At 35.5% G+C, this 20013-nt stretch overlaps 1 protein-coding gene across 6 annotated transcripts in view; it reads left to right on the top strand.

Annotated features, from left to right (window-relative positions):
- The window catches only part of PACRG (parkin coregulated), a 225766-nt gene that overhangs the window by 118207 nt on the left and 87546 nt on the right, over positions 1–20013 (top strand). For all 6 annotated transcript variants that reach the window (XR_007908291.1, XM_051811281.1, XM_051811280.1 and 3 more), the window contains exon 5: positions 11423–11572. Coding sequence is in view for 5 of the 6 variants with exons in the window: in XM_051811281.1 (XP_051667241.1) it covers positions 11423–11572 (150 nt within the window). In the remaining variant the exon portion in view is untranslated. The remainder of the gene's footprint in view (positions 1–11422; positions 11573–20013) is intronic.

Below are 20013 nucleotides of genomic sequence, written 5' to 3'. Positions count from 1 at the left end.
TTAGTGGGTTTCTTTATTACAGTTGGCTCTTGGTCTTTGGAAATGTGATGTTTTCTTAGCTGATTTTGTATATTTATGATGTAGATCCATTACTGTATAGACCAATTCATCTAAACTGACAGGAGAAATTAAGAGATGGCATTTTAAAAATATTAATTTTGAAGGTTTAATATATTCATACCTGTTTTCTGTAGAATTATGTGAAAGGTAATAAATTATTTTAATATGACTGAAACTCCAAGTGTAGTACCACCAAAACTTTATTTTTTTGAAGGACCTAGTCTTTCAGATATATTGTTTTGTCCTTTCTTCTTTCTTTATATCAGTGCCTTGAAGAGATATTATTATGAGCCATCATCCTTCTTTAGTTAGGTATTTTGATTCTTAAGCCTGCACACTACACCTATACAAATAGATACTCATATTTGTTTAACTTGGCTTCTGTTTTATCGTTAATCATTAATGGTATCATTGCTGTGCTTTGTCCTGTTTCTCTGAGAGGCTTCAGCATCCATTCTAATACAGAGCAAAACAGAGTAATTGTATTTGTGATACAGAATGGAGTCAAGTACAGTTTTGAAAAAGAGAAAGTGAATGCAGTTTGGAACCTGATAATACTGAAATAATAGTGTTGGAAGGGTCAGAATTGTAGAGTTCTTCAATTTTTTCTCAAAAAAAGATTAATTATAGATGTCATTATCTCATCTTACTGTAGATTTTAAAAATGTCAAAATGAATATATAATATTCAGAATGGTTACTCTGCAACACTTGAGAAAGGTTAAGAAAACAACGTTACTGGTTTTTATCTCTAAAAGGGGAACATGTAAAGAGAAGAATCATGTCATTTCTTTAGAACTGTATTTTCGACACCATGCAAATATATTTATAGTGGTATCAATTTTTTGGAAAGTTGAAATAATTTCTTCAGAAAAGACTGCAAGTTTATGACAACGACTATTTCATTAGGATTTAAAAGTCTTGCTGAGACCAGAATCTAGCTTAGAAGTAGTTTCCTGGAAGCTTTAGGTGTTGCACAGCATTTAGCATTAGAAAGAGACCGCTAGGTAAGGGTATTTGTATGGGTTTGATATATAGTCTTTTAAATCGAGTCATAATTTATGGTGCTAGAACATATTGAAGAATATACTAGCTAAATTTAGTTGTTAGTTCTGCTTTCTTTTATTCTCAAGTGCTTATTTTTTAATTTTAAAAAGGCTTCTGTATGAGCTTTAATGTATGAAGAGTCTAAGTATTATCAATGATAAAGGTTTCTTCCTAATTAAAGCCATATTAATATTAAAAAAGACACCACCAATCCCAAGAATCTGAAATTGCATACTTTTAAGGGTTTTTAAAGTTGCTATGACTGTGTAATATAGCAGTGTCGTCATAGCTATGCATTTCTGTGACTCGGCTGCATCCACAATAAACTCAGATATGTTTTACACAGATTACTGTCTCTAAAGTGTCCCACTGGGTGAGTTATGTCTGATTAACCAGTCTTCTTATAGACCATATTTCTACTGTGAAAGAGTGAATCAATTTATTGTTAGTCAAGGTAATATATATGATGAAGGAGATAAGGTTATAAGAAAGGCAGAATAACAACTTTAAAGATAGAATACTTTTAAAAGCAGTTTTCTCTCCTGCATGTTCATCAAATGAAAATATTAGTAAAGAGCTGTTCTCTAAAAACATTTTAAATTAAATGTTAGAATTCTGTATTGTATTTTAATGATTTAAGGCGAAATCTATCCCCACTCATCCTTGCTTAAATTTAGCACTTTTTGAAAACTGTATCATTAGAGATAAAAATTATATTATTTAATCAGTCTGTGTGTTATTGGAAGCCCAAGTTCTTTCAACAAATTTTCTTCTGGTAATAGAAACAGACAGTGATGAAGAAAACCCCATACACTTGAAATTAACAGGCCTGGTTTCTCTTCTAAAATACTTGAAATATTATTAAAATAATAAAGAAGAATTATATTTAGTTGTAAAATATTTGCTTTTTTTTGTTTTGTGTTTGACACACACTCTTTTTTTTTTGAAATTCAGAGGAAGAAAAAAGCCCTCAGGTTGGAGATATTAGTTTCTCAAAGAGAAAAATATTAAAAATATATTTTTATTTCTCAAAATAAAAATTCAAAATATATTGTACCTTGCACTGGAAAAACATGATAAAATAGTTTATAAATATAGTCACTGCATGACATAAAATGCAGGAAAAATAAATTCCCTGTATTTGTCAAACTTGTAAAGAATCCAACTAACAATAAACAAAATGCAAAATCAGAAAATGGAATTAATTAATTAATTAACTCCCTTTCACAGAAGATATAGGCAAATCCATTTTCTGAGTTATTTAAACCTGAGCAAAGATTCATAAATTGAGACATATAGCCAATAGCAAAGTACTTTGGAGCAGTATCATGAAAGTTCTGACGCACAACACACAGCCAAATGTTTTCTTTGCCAGAAACATCCATGTTGTTACTTTCAGATTGCAGACAGCTAAAAAGGCAGAAGAAGGAGACTAATTTTGCCCCATATCAAAAACTGGATTTGTGGCAGAGAACCAAACAGAACCACTGGAGTGGCAAGCAAAGATGCCTTAGGTTATGTGAGAATTCCTTTATTTTCAGGGAGCAGAGGGATCTGTCTAGCCCTGTCATGTCTTTCAGTAATGTACTGATTTATCTTAAAATTCATGTGTGGCCTAACATTAACTAACCAAGAAAATAGCCAGGAAGGTGCCTATTGTACCGTGTACTTGCCAGTGGAATACTCCTAAATTCTGTGGACATTATGGGAATGTGAAATTAATTTTGATACTCATTTGGAGGGTGAATTACTGCTTTTAATATTCCATGTGCCATAGCAAATGCCAAATCAGAAAAGCTCTAAGTCCTTTCTCTTGCTTTCATTAGTCTTCTGCAACTCTCAGATTCCTGACTGCATAGTTCCCCAGCTTTCTCTGCATGAAACACACATGCAGACATAAACACTGAAGGTGCCAGAAGTTTCTACACCTTTGTCTAATATTTCTATGAGTAACATCAGGGACATGCAACACAGTGTGTGGAAGCACCTCCTCTCCTTTCAGAGGCAGCGAGCATGCTACCATTCACATTTGCTTTGCTGGCAGTGTAGTTATAGGAGTTTTCAACCCCTTCATGCACAAAGTCACCAATTGTTCCAGCTCCCACACTCTGACTTTTGCTAATGCATTTTTTTGTGGAGCAATTCAGTGAATCTCACATCTAGATGTATCAATAAAAAGGAAAAAAAAATCCAAATCTGAAATAAACCCAAAATATTTTCAGAGTGGCATTACTTTGAAACTCAGATCATTTCAATGGTCTAGTTTATAAATGCAGTCACAAATGAAGTAATAGCACACAACAGGACAGAAGCTGGAGTGAGTGAGTAGAAATGATCAATAGGAACATCTTGATATAGCTTTGCTAAAGTAGTAAATAATGTGAAATTAAACACTTAAGCATCTCGAATCACCCATTTGCCAGAATCTTTTCTATTTTACACTGTGAATCCTAAAATGGATGTGTAGGCAATCTGAATTTAGGCCCAAAAGCCAATAAAGCTCACATCTCTGCACTTAAATTGTAACTTAGATGGAAGTATTGTTTCTACACAGTTGCATTCAGCAGACGAGTTCTTCTGATTGAGTCCAAAAAAGAAAAATCTCCATCCTAAGGAACACTGAAGTTTTACTTTTTGAGGCTTTTTTCCATGCTATTAAAAATCCCTTCTGTGACGCAGTAGATCAAGAATACCTTAAACTTAGTTGAAAATATTTCATTAAGGGAAACAGATTTTTCGTGAGTCAGATCTAGAGAAATGAACAGAACATTCCTCTCTCAGTGTCACCTACAGAGTCCTTTTTAATTTTTAATAAATTTCTAAATTAAACTGATTTCTGTTTTTTATTTGCATGTAAAACATGGATTCTTGTTGTCTTGGACAACAGTGTAGTTAATTTCTCTTTAGTGTCAAATCAGTGTCACTGTTGCATTTAGATAAATGAAGTTGAACGTGTTGCTAGCAGTTGTTCTAAGCCCGGTTATATTTACGTTTCTTCTCATATATCTTCACTATATTTAAGAGTATTTAATATTCATTAAATACTTCTTTTCATTCTGCTGATTTTTATGGAATAAATGTAGTTTTCTGCTCTGTAGTCTTTTTCTTTCTGTAAATCCTGGAAGTTGATTTCTGTCATCTAAAGGAAGTAAATCGCACCTTTAATGGAATTGTTATCTTCTTTCTGACTGACTGTTGCTCTTGAGAACCAGTTCTGCTTGTTAACATCACAGACTGAAAAATAACTGTAAACAAGCTTGCTTTATAAGACTTAAAGTGCTTTTAAAGAAAGCAAGGGTCTCTGACTTTTTTTTAAATTTTCTTGATACTCAAATACTGCCCTGTAGGTTTCATCAACCAGTACAAGTGATTGTAATTAGGTTTATGTTACAATCTTCTGCTCAAAACTGGTAATTTCAGGTATTTTCAAATAGTATAGAAACTAGATTTTTTATTACTCCCATTTACTCCTGTCCATGAGGAAAAACTGTGTTTCTCATTCAATCGAGATAAATCTTGTCCATGTTTGCAAAGTGAAATGTGCAATTAACATCTCTGACTTTTGGAGTTAGAGCTATTCTCTCCTGAATTTATTAATTTATTAACATTTAGAATTTATTAGTAATGAATTTCATCTACCATTTTATCACCTCATTTAGAAGGACTGTAAAATCCTTCTAGAGTTCCTCAGAGTGAGCCCTTATCTTTGGCATCTGGAATAACTTGGTATCGTCTTGGTTATCATCAGTCCAAATCTCCTCCAAATCATCTATGGATCTACTGAAAAGCATGAATTTATGTGTAGATTGCTACAAGGCCCTAGTAGTGATACTCCTCCTCTGTGATCATTTTTTGTTGCCCTCAGTTCCTATCTCTAAGCCATTATTTATTTATATGGAAGCCACTGCAGTTAGGCTTTTCAAAAGCCAGTGACAGACCTTACCAAATACCTTTTGAAAGTCTAAGAAAACTGTATTGTCAGGCTTTTCTTGTCCATATTCTTCTTCTTCAAGGACCAACAATACATTTAGAATGCTATGTTATTTTTTGCAATATAAATGCAAATACTAATGCCCAGACCTTTTTTGAAAATGGCATCACATTTCATTGATAACAGATCAGTTTTCATCAGGAGGGAGGGCTCACTGAAGTTTCAGTAGCTTAGCACAGAGGAAGGAGTGTTCACCTAGGAATGGATGGAAACTCTGTAGACTGGCATAGTCACTGAGAAGGTTTTTGGGACTCTCTTCGCAGTGTCTTCATTATACTAGATAATTAAACTGGTCCGCAGATGTTAAGAGAATTCAAGATTTATAGGAGCTGATCTAGTAAAATGCCACAATTACAAGCACAACTAAAGATGAAATATGTCTTCCATATTCTGCTAGATCACATTTCTTGCAAACATCAATGTTTCACTTATGGATCTTAGCCTTTTCTGTGTCATAGGCTTTGGCTTTACAAAATCAAGTCTTTGATGACAAGATTGTCCTGAAGTTTTCATGCCTTGCCCCCTACTCCTCCTTCCCATCACTTTACTGCAACATGTGGCTTTCAGTTGTACAGGAAGAAATATCTGTACAACTGTATTGTTATTTGGATCAGGATCTTACTGGACTTGTACAGAACAGAAGGTTGTTATTCTGTTTTACTCTTGATTGAAACACTGTGTTTCATTACTGTTCCTTACCTTATTACCATTCTGTGAAATTAGCATAATGCTGTTATATCCATTTGGGGTGGTTAAGTAGTATGCATTTTGAAAGTTTTGGACAAAAATCTCTGTAAGAGCAGTATATATCACTTTAATCAATTGCATTTTGAGAACACTTTGTGTTTGGAGTTCTTTCAACCTGACTCTGTGAATTTAAAAGAAGCCCTTGATCAACAAGATTAAGTAGATCACAACAATCGAAGCATTTTTATCCTGAGTGCCTGTTGCCCTACAGGAGACCTCCTCTATGTATCTTGTTCTGCTTCAGGCAAAGAATTTTCTAAAACAGTTGCCTCATTTACCACTTGAGTGAGATATATGAATACAAACTGAATTGGTTTTAATCTTTGGTTGTGAGACCTAAATATAAAATGGAATCTGTCAGTGCATTTCTAAACATGGATTCACAGGTGTATTTGAAAAAGAAATGGAATATAGAGGCCAGTGAACATTAAAGAGAAGTAAATTATTAACATAACTTTTATTACAACCACCAAAATTAAATTTAGTACTTAGACACAAGGTGGGGGATTGGGGAAACTGTAAAGTTCAGGCTATCGATGTGCTATCTGGGGAAGAATGTTGTGATTCGATCTCTTCTGTGGAGATACATTGTGTCATGAAACAGATCCACTGTGTACTGGGAGAAATGCTGTCATGTTTCCTGGCTTATAAAATCTATCAGTCCCAAAGATGAGAACTCTGGTTTCTATTACAGACAACATCTCAGATTGAGATAGGATTTTCCAAACTGCCACATAAAAATAAAATATACATATAAAAAATAAACTTACATAACTTCTAGGTCTTTTCTTTGAGGTGTTAGAACTGTTACTCAACCAAAAGGCTTGAATGTTTTAAAATAATTATTTCTATTGCAAACAAGTGGTATATATCTTAAGGAAAATTTCTGCTCTTAAGGGAAATTAGCAAAAGAACATTCTAAATTTACATCAATTGCCAATAAAATTTAACTGAAATTAAAAATACAGTGAATTAACATTCACTGAAGGCAATGAATTTGTATTTTATATCGGATCATTGCTAACAAGCTAATAAGCAGCACTTTGGAAAACTTCCATCCCAAAAATATTCACTGTTTCAAATATGCTTTCAAATTTCATAATTATCTCTTAGTGTGGCTTTGAATGGTAGAAACACAGAGCTGACTCAGATACTGAGCATTTACATCAGATATTTAACCTGATAGCATTGTAAAATTCTCTTTTATTTAAGAAATTTATGATGAACCTCAGAAAATATTTATTTGGAAAAACTGTAACAGCACAAAATAAAATATGTTTGAATGAAAAATACTTCATTATAAACTTCAGTTGAGCAATTATTTAAGCTGGAGCGTTGCTCATTTCTTGGAAAAATGTGTATCCTAATCACAAGCGAAATCTTCAAGTTTATATACCATTAAAGGAGAAAACGTCAAAAATACCAAGCAACAGAACCAATGTATTGGGCTTTTTTTTTTTTCCAGGTTGCTATTTAAGAGAATGTTACAATTCATAGCTTATAGTCTAGATGACCAAAGTGAAATAGGTACCATTGAGCCAGGGAAGTCAGGAGCAGAAAGGTATCTTTAACTGAGAAGCAAACCAGTTGTTCACTTTGCTGTTATTGTGAAGATCCATTACTTACAGCAGGCTTCCAGGCCAAGAGGCAACAGCCTAGCATGCTTTGTAAATTGGAATACTTGGGATATTATGCGTGTTTCCTTCGTTTGGGCTATGTAGCTGTACTGCACCGAGAGTCTTAAATGCTCTGCTTTATTCCTGTGTAAGGATACTAGTACTTTCTTCAGTTTCTTGTAAACTCTGGATATCAGTGACATTTTCCAATGTGTTGAAATGCACTATTTTCATATACTGCATTAAAATTTTCTTCCTTTGATTCACATGGGAGAATGGTCCGTAGTGATGGTAGTACACAGAAAATAATTACGTGATTTTTAAAAGATAAACAGATATTTGAAATTGATGTATCTTCAGGTCAAGGACTGCCTCTAATTGAATGTTTATAAAAGTGCCTAATACAATCAGGCCAGGAGCTGGTTGACTGCTATGCATGCCACAGTCCAAATATTTAATAAGAATAACAACAGTTCTGTAGTCAATTTGATCTCACTTTTGATATTTACAAGTGTTTTCCTAACACACACTGCAGATTTCTGCAATTTGAAGGGATTCAGGCTCAAATTCTCAGTCTGTTTGATTCTATAATATCCATCTGCATCTATATCCATGCAGGCTGCAATGTGTGCCCTACTCTTATACCAGTATTGGGCAGCAGCAGTGAGCACAGCTGTGGGAGGTGTGCCCAGGTAGAGGAACTCCTTCACTTAGTGCAGGGTTCCTGGAGGAGGTAGGTAGGTTGAGAAATATCAAGGACAGTGAGAGAAAGAGACTACTGGAATTGCACCCTGCCTTCTCTGAGACAGGCACAACAGGCAGACAGGATGTGTGATATGGAGAATTCCCTATCCTTTCTCCACATGGGTGAGCACAGTGACTCGAGAGGTAGGGGGTAATGGTGACAAGTTCCTTCGCTTGTGCAAGAGACCCATCTCATCTGGGACTACTCCACCTTCCCAGGTGCCCCTATACAATAGATAGAAGGCTCTGGAAGTGGTACCAAACAATAATGGGCATGATGGTTCAGCTAGCATGAAGGTGTCACAAATTGAACTGTGCTCTGCATCAAAACTGCTTCTAGAATGAAAAAAAGAACTTGCCATTGTAATAGGAAAGTCCTTTCAGCAGGGAACAGAAGGCTTAATATGCAGACTGGACCCACTTCTTTGGAAAGCCTGATGCCTCCCTGGGGCCTGGGTTAAAGATGTGAAGAGAAAGCTTCCTATCCTGGTACAACCCTCGGATTACTATCCATTGTTTATTTTTTAGGTAGGCAGTGATGAAGTCTAAACAAGAAATCTGAGGACAATTGAGAGACTTCAGGGCCTTGGGACAGCTGGTTAAGGCATCAAGAGTGGGATCAGTCCCTTCCAGTTGCAGAGAATGATGAGGGAAGAAGCAGGAGGAGTCAGCAGATCAATACCTGGCTCTGAGCCTGATGTCACTGGAAGGATTTGGAGTTTTTTGATCATGGGTCAATTTAAATGACATGAGGCCTGCTGGTACCTGTGTCAAAATGTCTTCTTTGCCTCAGTGTTTAGGAGTAAAACCAATTGTTCTTGGAATATCCCATCCCCTGAGCTGAAGATATGGATGTGGAGCAGAATGAAGCCACCATAATTGAAGAGGAAATGGTCAGGGACCTGCTGCACCACTTAGACAGAGACAAGTCGATGGTGTCAAATGGGATCCACCCAAAAGTTCCTCCTAGGGGTAGCTGGACAGCCATTTCCACTTACATGACACACTACATGCCTCAAAATAAGGTTTCTTATACTCTAGGACAGCTTCTGCAGTCAGGAAGAACTATTCCTGGACGTGGGTACAATTTGTTGGTTAAGGATTAAGAAGCTGTAATTTCTGTCAATGATAATTTTTATGTCATTTAGTTAATTATTAGTGTGGGTATGAATAATCGGTTTTATTAATTTATATTAATTCATTCATACAAGTGAATATAAATATTCATTCATGTTTTTATGAATGACATAATTGTTGTACTTAAAATACAAGTGTTAATGATACTTTCCCTACAAGTTCTGTTAGCTACTATTTATGTGTATGACAATTTAGTAATGAATAAATCTGTATGTTGGAACCCCAGAGGTTCCTTTTCCAGTCACTCCTTTATGAAAATGAATAATGCCTGTTTCTCTGTAAGAGAATGTTTTCTTACCTGAGACTTGGACCTAATCTTTAAAACTGTGTCTGGGAATCTCTCTTTGCTAAAACAGCCTTAGAACATCTACCCAGAAAAGCATATTTTGGAATAGCCAGCCTCTTTGCTGGAACTTAATGTGAGCATGCTGCATTGGTGGGCTTCCATTCGACACATTAATAAACTCAGAGACAATATGAAATTAACTGCAGCCTGGTGACTACAACAGAGACTAGCAAATAAGTAAGGAATTCAGTCTGTATTTTAATTTAGCAGTACTTCTCTAACTTGGAATCACTATGATGTGCAATAGTACTTTTATACTTTGGGCTCTCTAAGTGTTTTCTAACTGTAGTTTCAATATGCTGTTCACAAGCATGCTAGGAGGCATAAAGGGACCTTATTTACTAGTTGATTTTCAAGAGTTGTCTCTACGTATTGACTCAATCAGTCTGCCCTGCCCTTGCTTTGGAGCTCTCACTGATTTTTATCACTCAGCAGACATGCAGTAAGAAGCAGAAGCGGGTGGGGTACAGTGCATTTGCTTAAAGAGATGGAAAAAACGACATTGCTCATGTGTGAGAATACTGCTTCATTCCTTATGAAAAGACATTCCTGTGCACTGACAAAACTCAGCACCAGAAATACTGAATCATAGAATTGTAGAATCATAGAATGGTTTTGGGTTGGAAGGGGCCTTTAAAGGTCGTCTAGTTCCATCCCTCCTGCAACATCTTCACTCCTATTACTTTGGTTTGAAGAGGCAGTTCTTAAAGAAGTTGCTAGTAACTCATCTTCAAATTTTGGTGTGTTTTCTAAATGCTTATAGTTAATGTCATGCTATGATATGTTGAGTCACATATGTATATACTTTCATGATTATAAAACACAGAAATGAATATGAGCTTATCTTTTTCAATTCTTTCTCTGTGCAATGATCTATGTAAGTGGACAGAACACTGGAGAATTAGACCAATATGTAATAGAGTACCAAATTTGACAACTGCTTCCAGCTGCATTATTTCAGAGAAGCTTTTATAAATAGATGGATTTTGCAAGGAAAAATATGAAAAGCATGACTCATTTTTAATTATAAGAGCAAATGCAAAGTGCTCGCTTTTAGTAAAATTAAAAGAGAAGAGAAAATAAAGGTATTTATGAAATGTCAAAGTGTCATAAGATTAGAAGCATGACACTGAAAGCTAAGAGAAATATCTAAGTAGGCTAGACAAAATCTTTTTTTTTCAAGAGTGTTTTTCTTTTGGAAAAAAAGCCTACAAGATTTTTTTTGTAGGCTTTTTTCTATAAACATTTGCTTCATTGTACTGATTCTCAGAATAGTAGGAATTGTTAGTTGAATGAATAAAATGATCGTGAAATAAATGAGTACAAACATACAAACACTAATTGTTGCACTAGAATGTATCTGTTGTGAACCTTTGCAGGTTGTCTTGCAGTTGAACAGTTCCACTGGCCCCAAATGGTACTTACTGAACATTTATTTTTCATTTGTTTGGACCTCACCAGTATTACACAGGCAGCATGAGGGAATAATGAGCTGCATTCTTTGGGTTACTGAAGAGTCAGCACAAATTATGGGAACAAATAACAATCAGACAAGGCAGTGTTTTATAACATCAGGACTGCAATCCATCTTTCAAAGCTGGGCTAATAAAGGCCCACTTACAATCCCCGGCAGAGTACAGTTTAATTAAATTTGTCCATTAGAGGACTCCTCCCCCTCCCTCTACATTTTAGAAATTAATTCTACTTTCTGCCTGTTGTTCTTTTTGCATCACAGATGCACTGAACCTTCGTAACCGACGCGTTCTCATCAGCACACTGAAAATCCTCCAGCACCTGGTGGCATCAGCTGACATGGTGGGGGAGGCCTTGGTGCCTTATTATCGGCAAATTCTCCCAGTCCTAAACATCTTTAAGCATTTGAATGGTGAGTTATCCTAACAGACACTGTCTTTCAACTCCTAAGGTAAAAAGGGGCTTGAGACAGTTAATTAACAATGTAGTTAAGATTTATTACTGTATATAAACTCAAATCCATTTGGAGCTCTAAATAATGTAAACTCTCCCTCCTACTATTCCCTAAGGATGCACTGAAATTAACAATTTCATTTATTACTCCTTGCACGTACAGTTTATTTAACACAGTACAGAAGCACTGAAGCAGTTCTATAATCTTCCAATAATTAAATTGTAAAGTTTTGTAACAGTCTTTTGAATACATTAATAAATTGCAAAGGTTTTTTCCTCCCTCCAACACATTAGTTCAGTCCAGCTGTTTTATTCCATTCTGTATACACTCCACAAGCAATTCACTGCTACCAGAAGGTTTAGGAAAGATTAAAATTAAAATCAGACTAATTAATTTGAGGGTCAAGAGAACTCCTTGTTATAGAAAATTTCAAGTTACATAATATTTAGCAAAACAGTGGAGTTTGAAGTTACTACTGCACACTTAGGTTTTATTTTAGAGAACTTTAGAACTAATTTGTACATACAGTTAAGTATGTTGGTTTCTTTCTAGTGCATATCTCTATTGCCAGTCCCAGTCTTTAATAACTAGTACTATGAGTACTGTGTGCCGTGAATGCATTTACACCACAGTCACCAGCTGAAATCAACATGGTGTCTCTTGCTTTTGCCAAACTAATATCTAAAGTATTTTTCTCTAGAAAATCTATCTGTACTTATCTGTTCAATTATCTACCAAGTTACTGTATTTAAAATTTCTGTTACTGACTTGCAGCAGATGTAAAGAAATTTAATTCCTCACAATCTTTCGAAAGACATTTTTAATTAAATTCATGGCATTTTAGTAGTTCTTTGCAGGACTCCTTCCTATTATACTTTCTGTTTGCATTGCTATGGAAAATAGTACCTTATACTCACTCTTTAGTCAGTATAAGATTCACCTCAGATTGAACACATTCACCTCAGATTGCCTGTTCAAAGACTGACTTCAAGGTGCAAATGAAATTTAGATTTTAGATCCCTTTAAATACATGTGCATCTGTGATTTTGTTTTCCTTAGTGAGAAATATGAAGTAACATGACATTCCACAAATGCAGTGTAGTTCAGATGACAACTGTGGCTTTCTGGAAGTAATGGGATAAAAGGTTATGAGTGTCATCTGTAGGCTGAACTTAAGTAATTTCAGTAGGGCTCCTTAGGAGTTGGAAGATTCCCCCTTAACAGATCTAATTTCAGTATCTGGCACAAAATAAGATGGTAAAAATGACTCTCATTGATTAATGAATATACCACACATGCTTTTTTCCAAGTTTCAGCCTGACGTAGCCCATAAATTCTCTTGGCTAGGCTTTTCTACAGTGATTTCAGATGAATAATAGGGAAAGCTCATGTGTAACCAGGTACATAGCTTAACAAGGCATTAAACACAACCTAAATATATCTTCAGTTTTGATTGTATTGTGAGCAAAATAAACCATATTTTCAACATATTTGCATAAGATCTGTGCTCTGTAAGTTTGTGCCTATATAAAACTACACTAAATCATAGTACTTGGCACTGAAGAACTAAAATCCCAGCGAGAAGTGAAAAGTAATAGTGCAAAAATAATTAATTTTATTAAGTCATTACTTTTCTAGAAATAAAAGTTCCTAAATTTCAGTATTACCAGGAATGAAATGGATACTATTTGCAAGGCCTACCATATGAAACTGTTCAACTCATTCAGTATTTGCATGTGAATGATAGGGAATACCTCTGTCTCCTCCTGCCTCAAAAAGATTATATTTCATTTCTCCTTCACTGGTGGTTGACAGAAAAGCATGCTCCCTTCTTCCTCCTTTCTATCAAAATAAGCTAATAGGCAACTGAGGTGCAGGTGTTTGCTCCCAGTTATAAGAAAGTGGTAGACTGATTCGGGCTATTTTCTCCACTGTTTGTTCATACAGGTGAAAAATGGGGTGAGTGGAGTGTACACTCTTCTTCCTTCTTTTCTGTATAGCTTGAAAAAGCAGAAACTGTGATACATCTTCCAGGAGTTGTATGAATTGCAATCTATTAAGTCAAACGCTGTGGAAGTTTGCCTCAAATTAAGTTAGCTGGAAGAAGCCATGTTTTAGTCATTGCCACATCACTAGATCAGTATCGATCTGATGAAAGCAACTCTTTCCCAAATTCAGCATCTGTGAATATCACTCTCACCAAACAAGCTCATTGTCAAGAGAATATTAGAGAAAACCCAAAAAAACCCTTCTGAACGAACAAAACAAACAAAATAAAACAAACCAAAACTAAAACCAAACGAACAAAAAATTGGTATTGATAAGAAATTAAGATCAACTTACTTTAAGTTCAACTTAACTGGTGACCAGTTCAGAACAAACCAAAATGATTCTTCATACAGTATGTGTGATGTGAAGCTCTGGAACTCCCAGCTCCAAATTCTTTAGATACCAAAGGTTTATATGGATTCAGTGGAGGCTCAGAAATGTCATAAAAAAGAGTCTATTGCTTGTTTAATAAAACACATGGGTAATTGATATTGGTAATTTTTGTAAATTATAAAAAGAAGAGTATTGATAAAAAAAATTAAAACTTTTAATTATTGAAAATATCTAAAACATGCTCACCTATCTGAGTCATAAGATACAGGTTAAATTAAATCAATGCAACCTGAGTTATAAATGCCAGGGGGAAGATCCAATCCTCCTGAGATAGTCTATGTGAAAGCCACAGGAAAGAGTTCAATGAATGTCTGAAGAGTCTCAGTAGTGAGCAAGGGGCTTTTTGGTGCACAAAGCATATTTGGTGTGCCTGAATTTCTGCCCTCACTTGGAACTTAAACCCTGACTTGCAGCAGACATTTCTTTTTACTAGGGTTCCTGAGTGCCCTGTTGCAGAGCGTTAGAACATCAAAGAGCAAAGTTCTGCTGGTGATGCTGCCTTTCGTGTCTTTATTGGTGGAGACAGTGAGAGCATCCTCACCAGCTGGCCAGGATGTGCTCTGAAAAGGGCTTGAAGCTTTCTGTTGAAACGGTTAACCAGAGCCATAAGGGTGGCAGGAGGGCAGAAGAAGGGAACATGATATTCCAGTGACTGAGAAAGAGGAATACTGGTGAGATGTAGGAGCTGTTTGTCTAATCTCTGCAGACTGGGAGGGGACTAGCAGTCTCTAAGCAACCTTCCCAACATATGGTCTATTATGCACATTTGCTACTATATAATAAACAATAAAAATCACGATAATACTTACTAAGTCATATTACAAATCCTGTAATGCCACTGTAGTTTAAACATGTAAGGTAAAAGTACTCTTATGAAACTCATTTAAATCTTGTCAAAGGGAAAGAAAATTCTACATAGACTCAAATGGAAGTGTTCTTCTTTTGCATCAAAACCTTTTTTTGTGTGTGCCTTACTTTCTAAGCTGTCTTTTATAAATCTGTGAACTATCTGGTGTAAATACAATATAAAAACAAATACAGTAAGTTTTCTCTTTTATGAAAGCAGACAGAGGAGAAAAATAAAATAAAATAAAAAAAATAAAAAAGGGGACTCTTCAGAGTCTAGAGTATGCTATTAGGGTGCATTTATACCAGAGTGATGTCTGAAACAGAAACGTGTTCATTAAAAAGATTAGACCGTTAGGAACAGCAAAATTCTCTAGTTTAATTTACCTGACTGGTAAAGGAAGATTTCATTGATTCACTTTAACAACTATTTTATGCTGTCAAATCCAAGCAGTTTTAATGGCTGTATTAAATCAATTTATGTACAGAAAAATATTCTCATGTCATCCATTTATATTATTCAGTAGTGATCAAGAGCGGTTTTGCTGTAGAATAGATGAAAACAAAATATTATTAGGATTTACATGCCTCAGAGAGAGCAGTGTGGGGTGGCACTGTACTGTGGAAGGTACCTCTCCAGCATGGTAATTTGGTCTATGACTTGTTTCGGTCACTGTAAGGCAAACGGGGGTATTAGGGCAGACTGAAGCCCAAGTTTCTTTTGGCGGCAGTAAAAATGCTCTGACACTATCGATATCTTAAGGCTAACATAAACTTCTGATGGCCTCTACCTATGTATTCAATCCCTGAAAATAAAATTGTTAGAGGTATGACTGAGAATACCTCATGTAACTGTGTCATAGCATTCAGCCAAGTGTGAAGCCACACAGCAGAATTCTAATGCATGCTTTACAGCACCTGAACTTCACTCGGGAAAAATCATTCTTTTGTCTGAAAGGTACTTCATATGCTTTGGAGAACTCTACTGTACAAAATGCAGTAGTATTCCATGGACTCTAAAAGAAGAAGCAGGACTCATGTTTAATGGCAAGAGCTGTGACCACAGGTCCAAGTACTCCCTGTGTTGGAGTTTGAGTGTTTTCAGAACTGCTTGTGTATTCCAGAGTCAGTGATGCTCCTCCAAGTGGTTCATCGTTATTAGTAAGAAGCAGCAATTATCCTCTAATGTGATTGAGTATGTTCTAAAGAAAATCTCTTGTCCAGAACATTTCAACTGTTTGCTTCTTCCACTGGGAAATACAAAAGTCCTTTCACAAAGAATGTCAGTCCTGTTCTAAAATACTTTACATTTTGCCATCAACTTTTGCATAGTAATGTATTTGAGATTCTCTTAATTTCTCCTATGAACTTTGAGATTTCAGATTATTGTCAGACAACTTTGCTCAGGGTTCTCTGCTACTTAAAAAAGAGTAGATGCTGTAGCTTTTATTTTCTTTTTTCTTTTAAACTGAAAATGGAGATTCCCACAGAATTAGTTGATTCATGGTTGAGATTTGAATAAAAACCACCTAATGCTATAAGATTATTGATAAAATAAACCATGTTAGTATACTAGTCCTATCAGAGCAGTAACATAAACTGTGTACTAAATCCAGTTCTTATGCTTCGTTGTGACACTTACTCTTCCTATTCCTATTCCTATTCCTATTCCTATTCCTATTCCTATTCCTATTCCTATTCCTATTCCTATGCATGTTTTGCAAGCTTTTTCATTATTTCCAAGCTTCCTTTAAATTCCATCAGTTATAATTTCTGAAATTTAAAAACAAAGATTCTGATATGGCTTTAAGGATACACACTTCAAAGGAATAAGACCACCATAATAACACAGATCTGAGTGAAAAAATTAGTTTAGATACATTTTCCGGATTTTTTTAATATAAACCCTCAGCACAAGAGGATTCAGAATGTTCTGATTCATCAACATTTAATGAAAAAGATTGTGGTTTTCCCAAAATGGAATCTGCCAGTAAATCACCTTTTTAAGCAATAAATTGATCACACTCCAAAAAAGTTATCATCATACTGCTGGGAAGCAAAATATATTTTTGTCATTCCCAAATGTAATTAATGATATTATTTCAACAAGCTTCCTATGAATTATAGTTTTAAGAATATTTATTTAACAAATGTACTTCCATGTTTTTACGAACATTTCTATGAGATCAGCTGATGGTCTTTTAATGGTGTTTTTCAAAAATGTCTTGGGTTTTGTTTCTCAAGAACCTCATCTTGAAAGCAAAAGCCTCCTAAAATAATGTTTTGTATTCTAATTGAATATGCAGGAAAGTGATCCTCAACTGTTATCAGCTGTTGTCTCACATGTTATTTTGCACACTGGTCAGTCTCATTTTGTTTCAATGACCACTCCTGCACATGGAGTTACAAAAAACCCGCTGGAACTCTGAAGCACAGAAATTAGAAATTACCAAGACCTACCTGTATTGGAACATTTGTTGCTTTAGTGTCTTTAATTGAAAGCATGTGATTTTAAGCTGATAATACAGAAAATTTCTAATGTATAATCAAAACTCTGTCAGGTACTTTATAACACATTGAGAGAATCATCACACATAGATCTTAATTGCTGGGTAATTTCTAATTGCTATCTAATTTCTTAGCTGAAAATACAGCACCAGTTGTGCAAAATAAAACCAATTCAGCTGTGATTAAATTGATGCTATTCACACTTAGCACTTACTTTTAATGTGTTAATAGTGTAATTAATTCAGCATCTTGAATTTTTGATAAAAGAAAAATTAAAAGCTTCCCATGACAGAGAGTGATACATTACATACAATATTTTCTTTTTCCTCTTTCAGTTTTTAATTTTTTTGAGTACGATGACTCAGGGAAACAAGAGTTGTCTATTGAATAACAAACAGGTTGTGTGTGAGTTAGGACATCTGAATTCACAGAAAATTCATGGACAAGTAAAAAATTTGATGTGGAAACGTCAAATTCTTCCTGTGCTTCAGTGGAAACATCTGTAAAATGGGTATAACCTGAATGATCTTGTAGGCCTCAATCAGCATTTTGTTTGACAATTAATCAGAGCTATCACAAAGTACCAGGACGGTGGGTATGTGTGTCAATGAAACATAATTATCATTCAGTTAAGTGTTCATATCATGCTTTACTTTAATACTTTTGTTGGATTTGTGTTCCTGTGGGAAATAATTACCCTTAGTAATCCCATGTTTGAGGACGATTTGGACATTGAGGACTAAATTTATGCAGAATTACAGTAATATCTGTAAGTCTGCTTATTCTGGATACTTACACCTGTCTTAGTATCAGCAGGTATGTATCTGGCCTCCAAAGAGACAAGGAAGTGTTTAAGTTACTGCGAAGTCCATGGTGTAGGCATGCTTTGAGCAAATCTAATGCATAGCTGCAATACAGACATCAAAACACAACAGGCATAGTCATTTTAATTTATTTTGCTTGCAACTTTATTTCTGGCTCGTTTGGCATTGAGTTGGCCAAGAAGACCAATGGCATCCTGTGTGTAGCAGCAATAGTGTGGCCAGCAGGACCAGGGCAGTGATCATCCCCCTGTACTCAGCACTGGTGAGGCTGCACCTTAATTTCTGTAATCAGTTTTCAACCTCTCACTGTAAGAAAGACATTGCTTATTTCTCTGGAGGTGCTGGAACACGTCCAGAGAAGGGCACTGGAGCTGGTCAAGGGTCTGGAGCACAATTCTTGTGTGGCTAAGGGAGCTTGGGTTTTATAATCTGGAGAAGACTTGGAGGTTCGGAGGGGACATAATTGCCCTCTACACTACCTGACAGGAGGCTGTAGCAAGGTGGGTGTTGGTCTCCCAAGTAACAAGAGGCAATGGCCTCAAGTTGTGTCAGGGAAGGTTCAGACTGGATATGAGGAAAAATTTCTTCATGGAAAGGGTTGTCAAACATTGGAACAGGCTGCCCATGGCAGTGATGGAGTCACCAACCCTGGAGGTATTTAAAAGATGTGTAGATGTGGCACTTAGCAACATGACTTAGTGGTGAACTTGGCAGGGTTAGATTGATGGTTGGACTTGATGATCTTAGAGGTCTTTCCCAATCTAAACAATTCTATGATTCTATGGTTGTTTAAAAAAAATAAAATGCATGTACAGTTGTGCAAGATGGAATTAGAACCTACAGTTTTCAACTGCTGCTTGACTTGTGTTACTGCTTCACCTGTAATTTCTTCTTTGGGTAGAAGTTCTGAACTCTGTGCTGAACCTAACTGAACTACACCACGAGGGATGGTACAGGCTGGCACATATTTACGTAAAAAATACTACCCACAGAATCAGCTAGTTCAGCACATGTTCCAGCTTGGTGGAATTACATCTCCATAGGTTCACAATTCTGCAATTCTGATTAAAGCCCCCTAAACTTTGGAGTAGAGTGTGCCTGAACTTCTCATTTTCAATTGGTTTGCTGTAAGCAGCTCCCTATGGACTTCTTTGTCACTCTTCGCAGGCTCCTGATTCAGTTTGCAAAGTCTTGTAGTGTCTTGTAGGTGACAAGTCTACCTCTGTAGATATTAAGTCTTTCTTTGGACCTGGCCTTACAGTCTAGATTTTTAAAATTTGACTACCTTCCAGCTAGGAGTTATTACTTTCTTCTGCATAATTAATTTCTATGCTTTTCATATAGTGTGTTTGCAGTTGATTGTTAAGACTGAGAATTGATTTCTTCAGTTGGACTTGCACTGCCTGATTCATTTAAAACTACTTTCAGAGTATACATTAAGAAATTCTGAGAAAATATTTGTTTTCTGTATAATTCTTTTTATGTATGTTTGCAAACAAATTTGCCTAAGTTTGAGGAGACATACGGTTTCAACTTGTCACATTTATTAAGGTAGCATATTTTTTATTTTAAGTATACAACTGAAATCTGTGTTCATTTAATAAGTTTAAGTTGATTTTTTTTTTTGTTTATTGCAGATATTTTTAATTTGTGTACTCAATTAGTAGTTTTGCTCTGAGGCAACTATTTCTGTGAAAATCAGTGTGAGGTTGCCAAAATCGCAGAAATTAGCTCTGCACCTGGCTTTCTGTTTTCATATCAAATTAAAAACAGAAGAAA

This window comes from Manacus candei, unplaced genomic scaffold (genome assembly GCF_025592945.1).
Source record: "Manacus candei isolate 608988 ecotype Guabito, Panama unplaced genomic scaffold, ASM2559294v1 h1tg000081l, whole genome shotgun sequence".
Lineage (NCBI taxonomy): Eukaryota > Metazoa > Chordata > Aves > Passeriformes > Pipridae > Manacus > Manacus candei.
The sequence above is the reverse complement of the archived record's forward strand: the minus strand, read 5'-3'. Positions and strand labels throughout refer to the sequence as shown.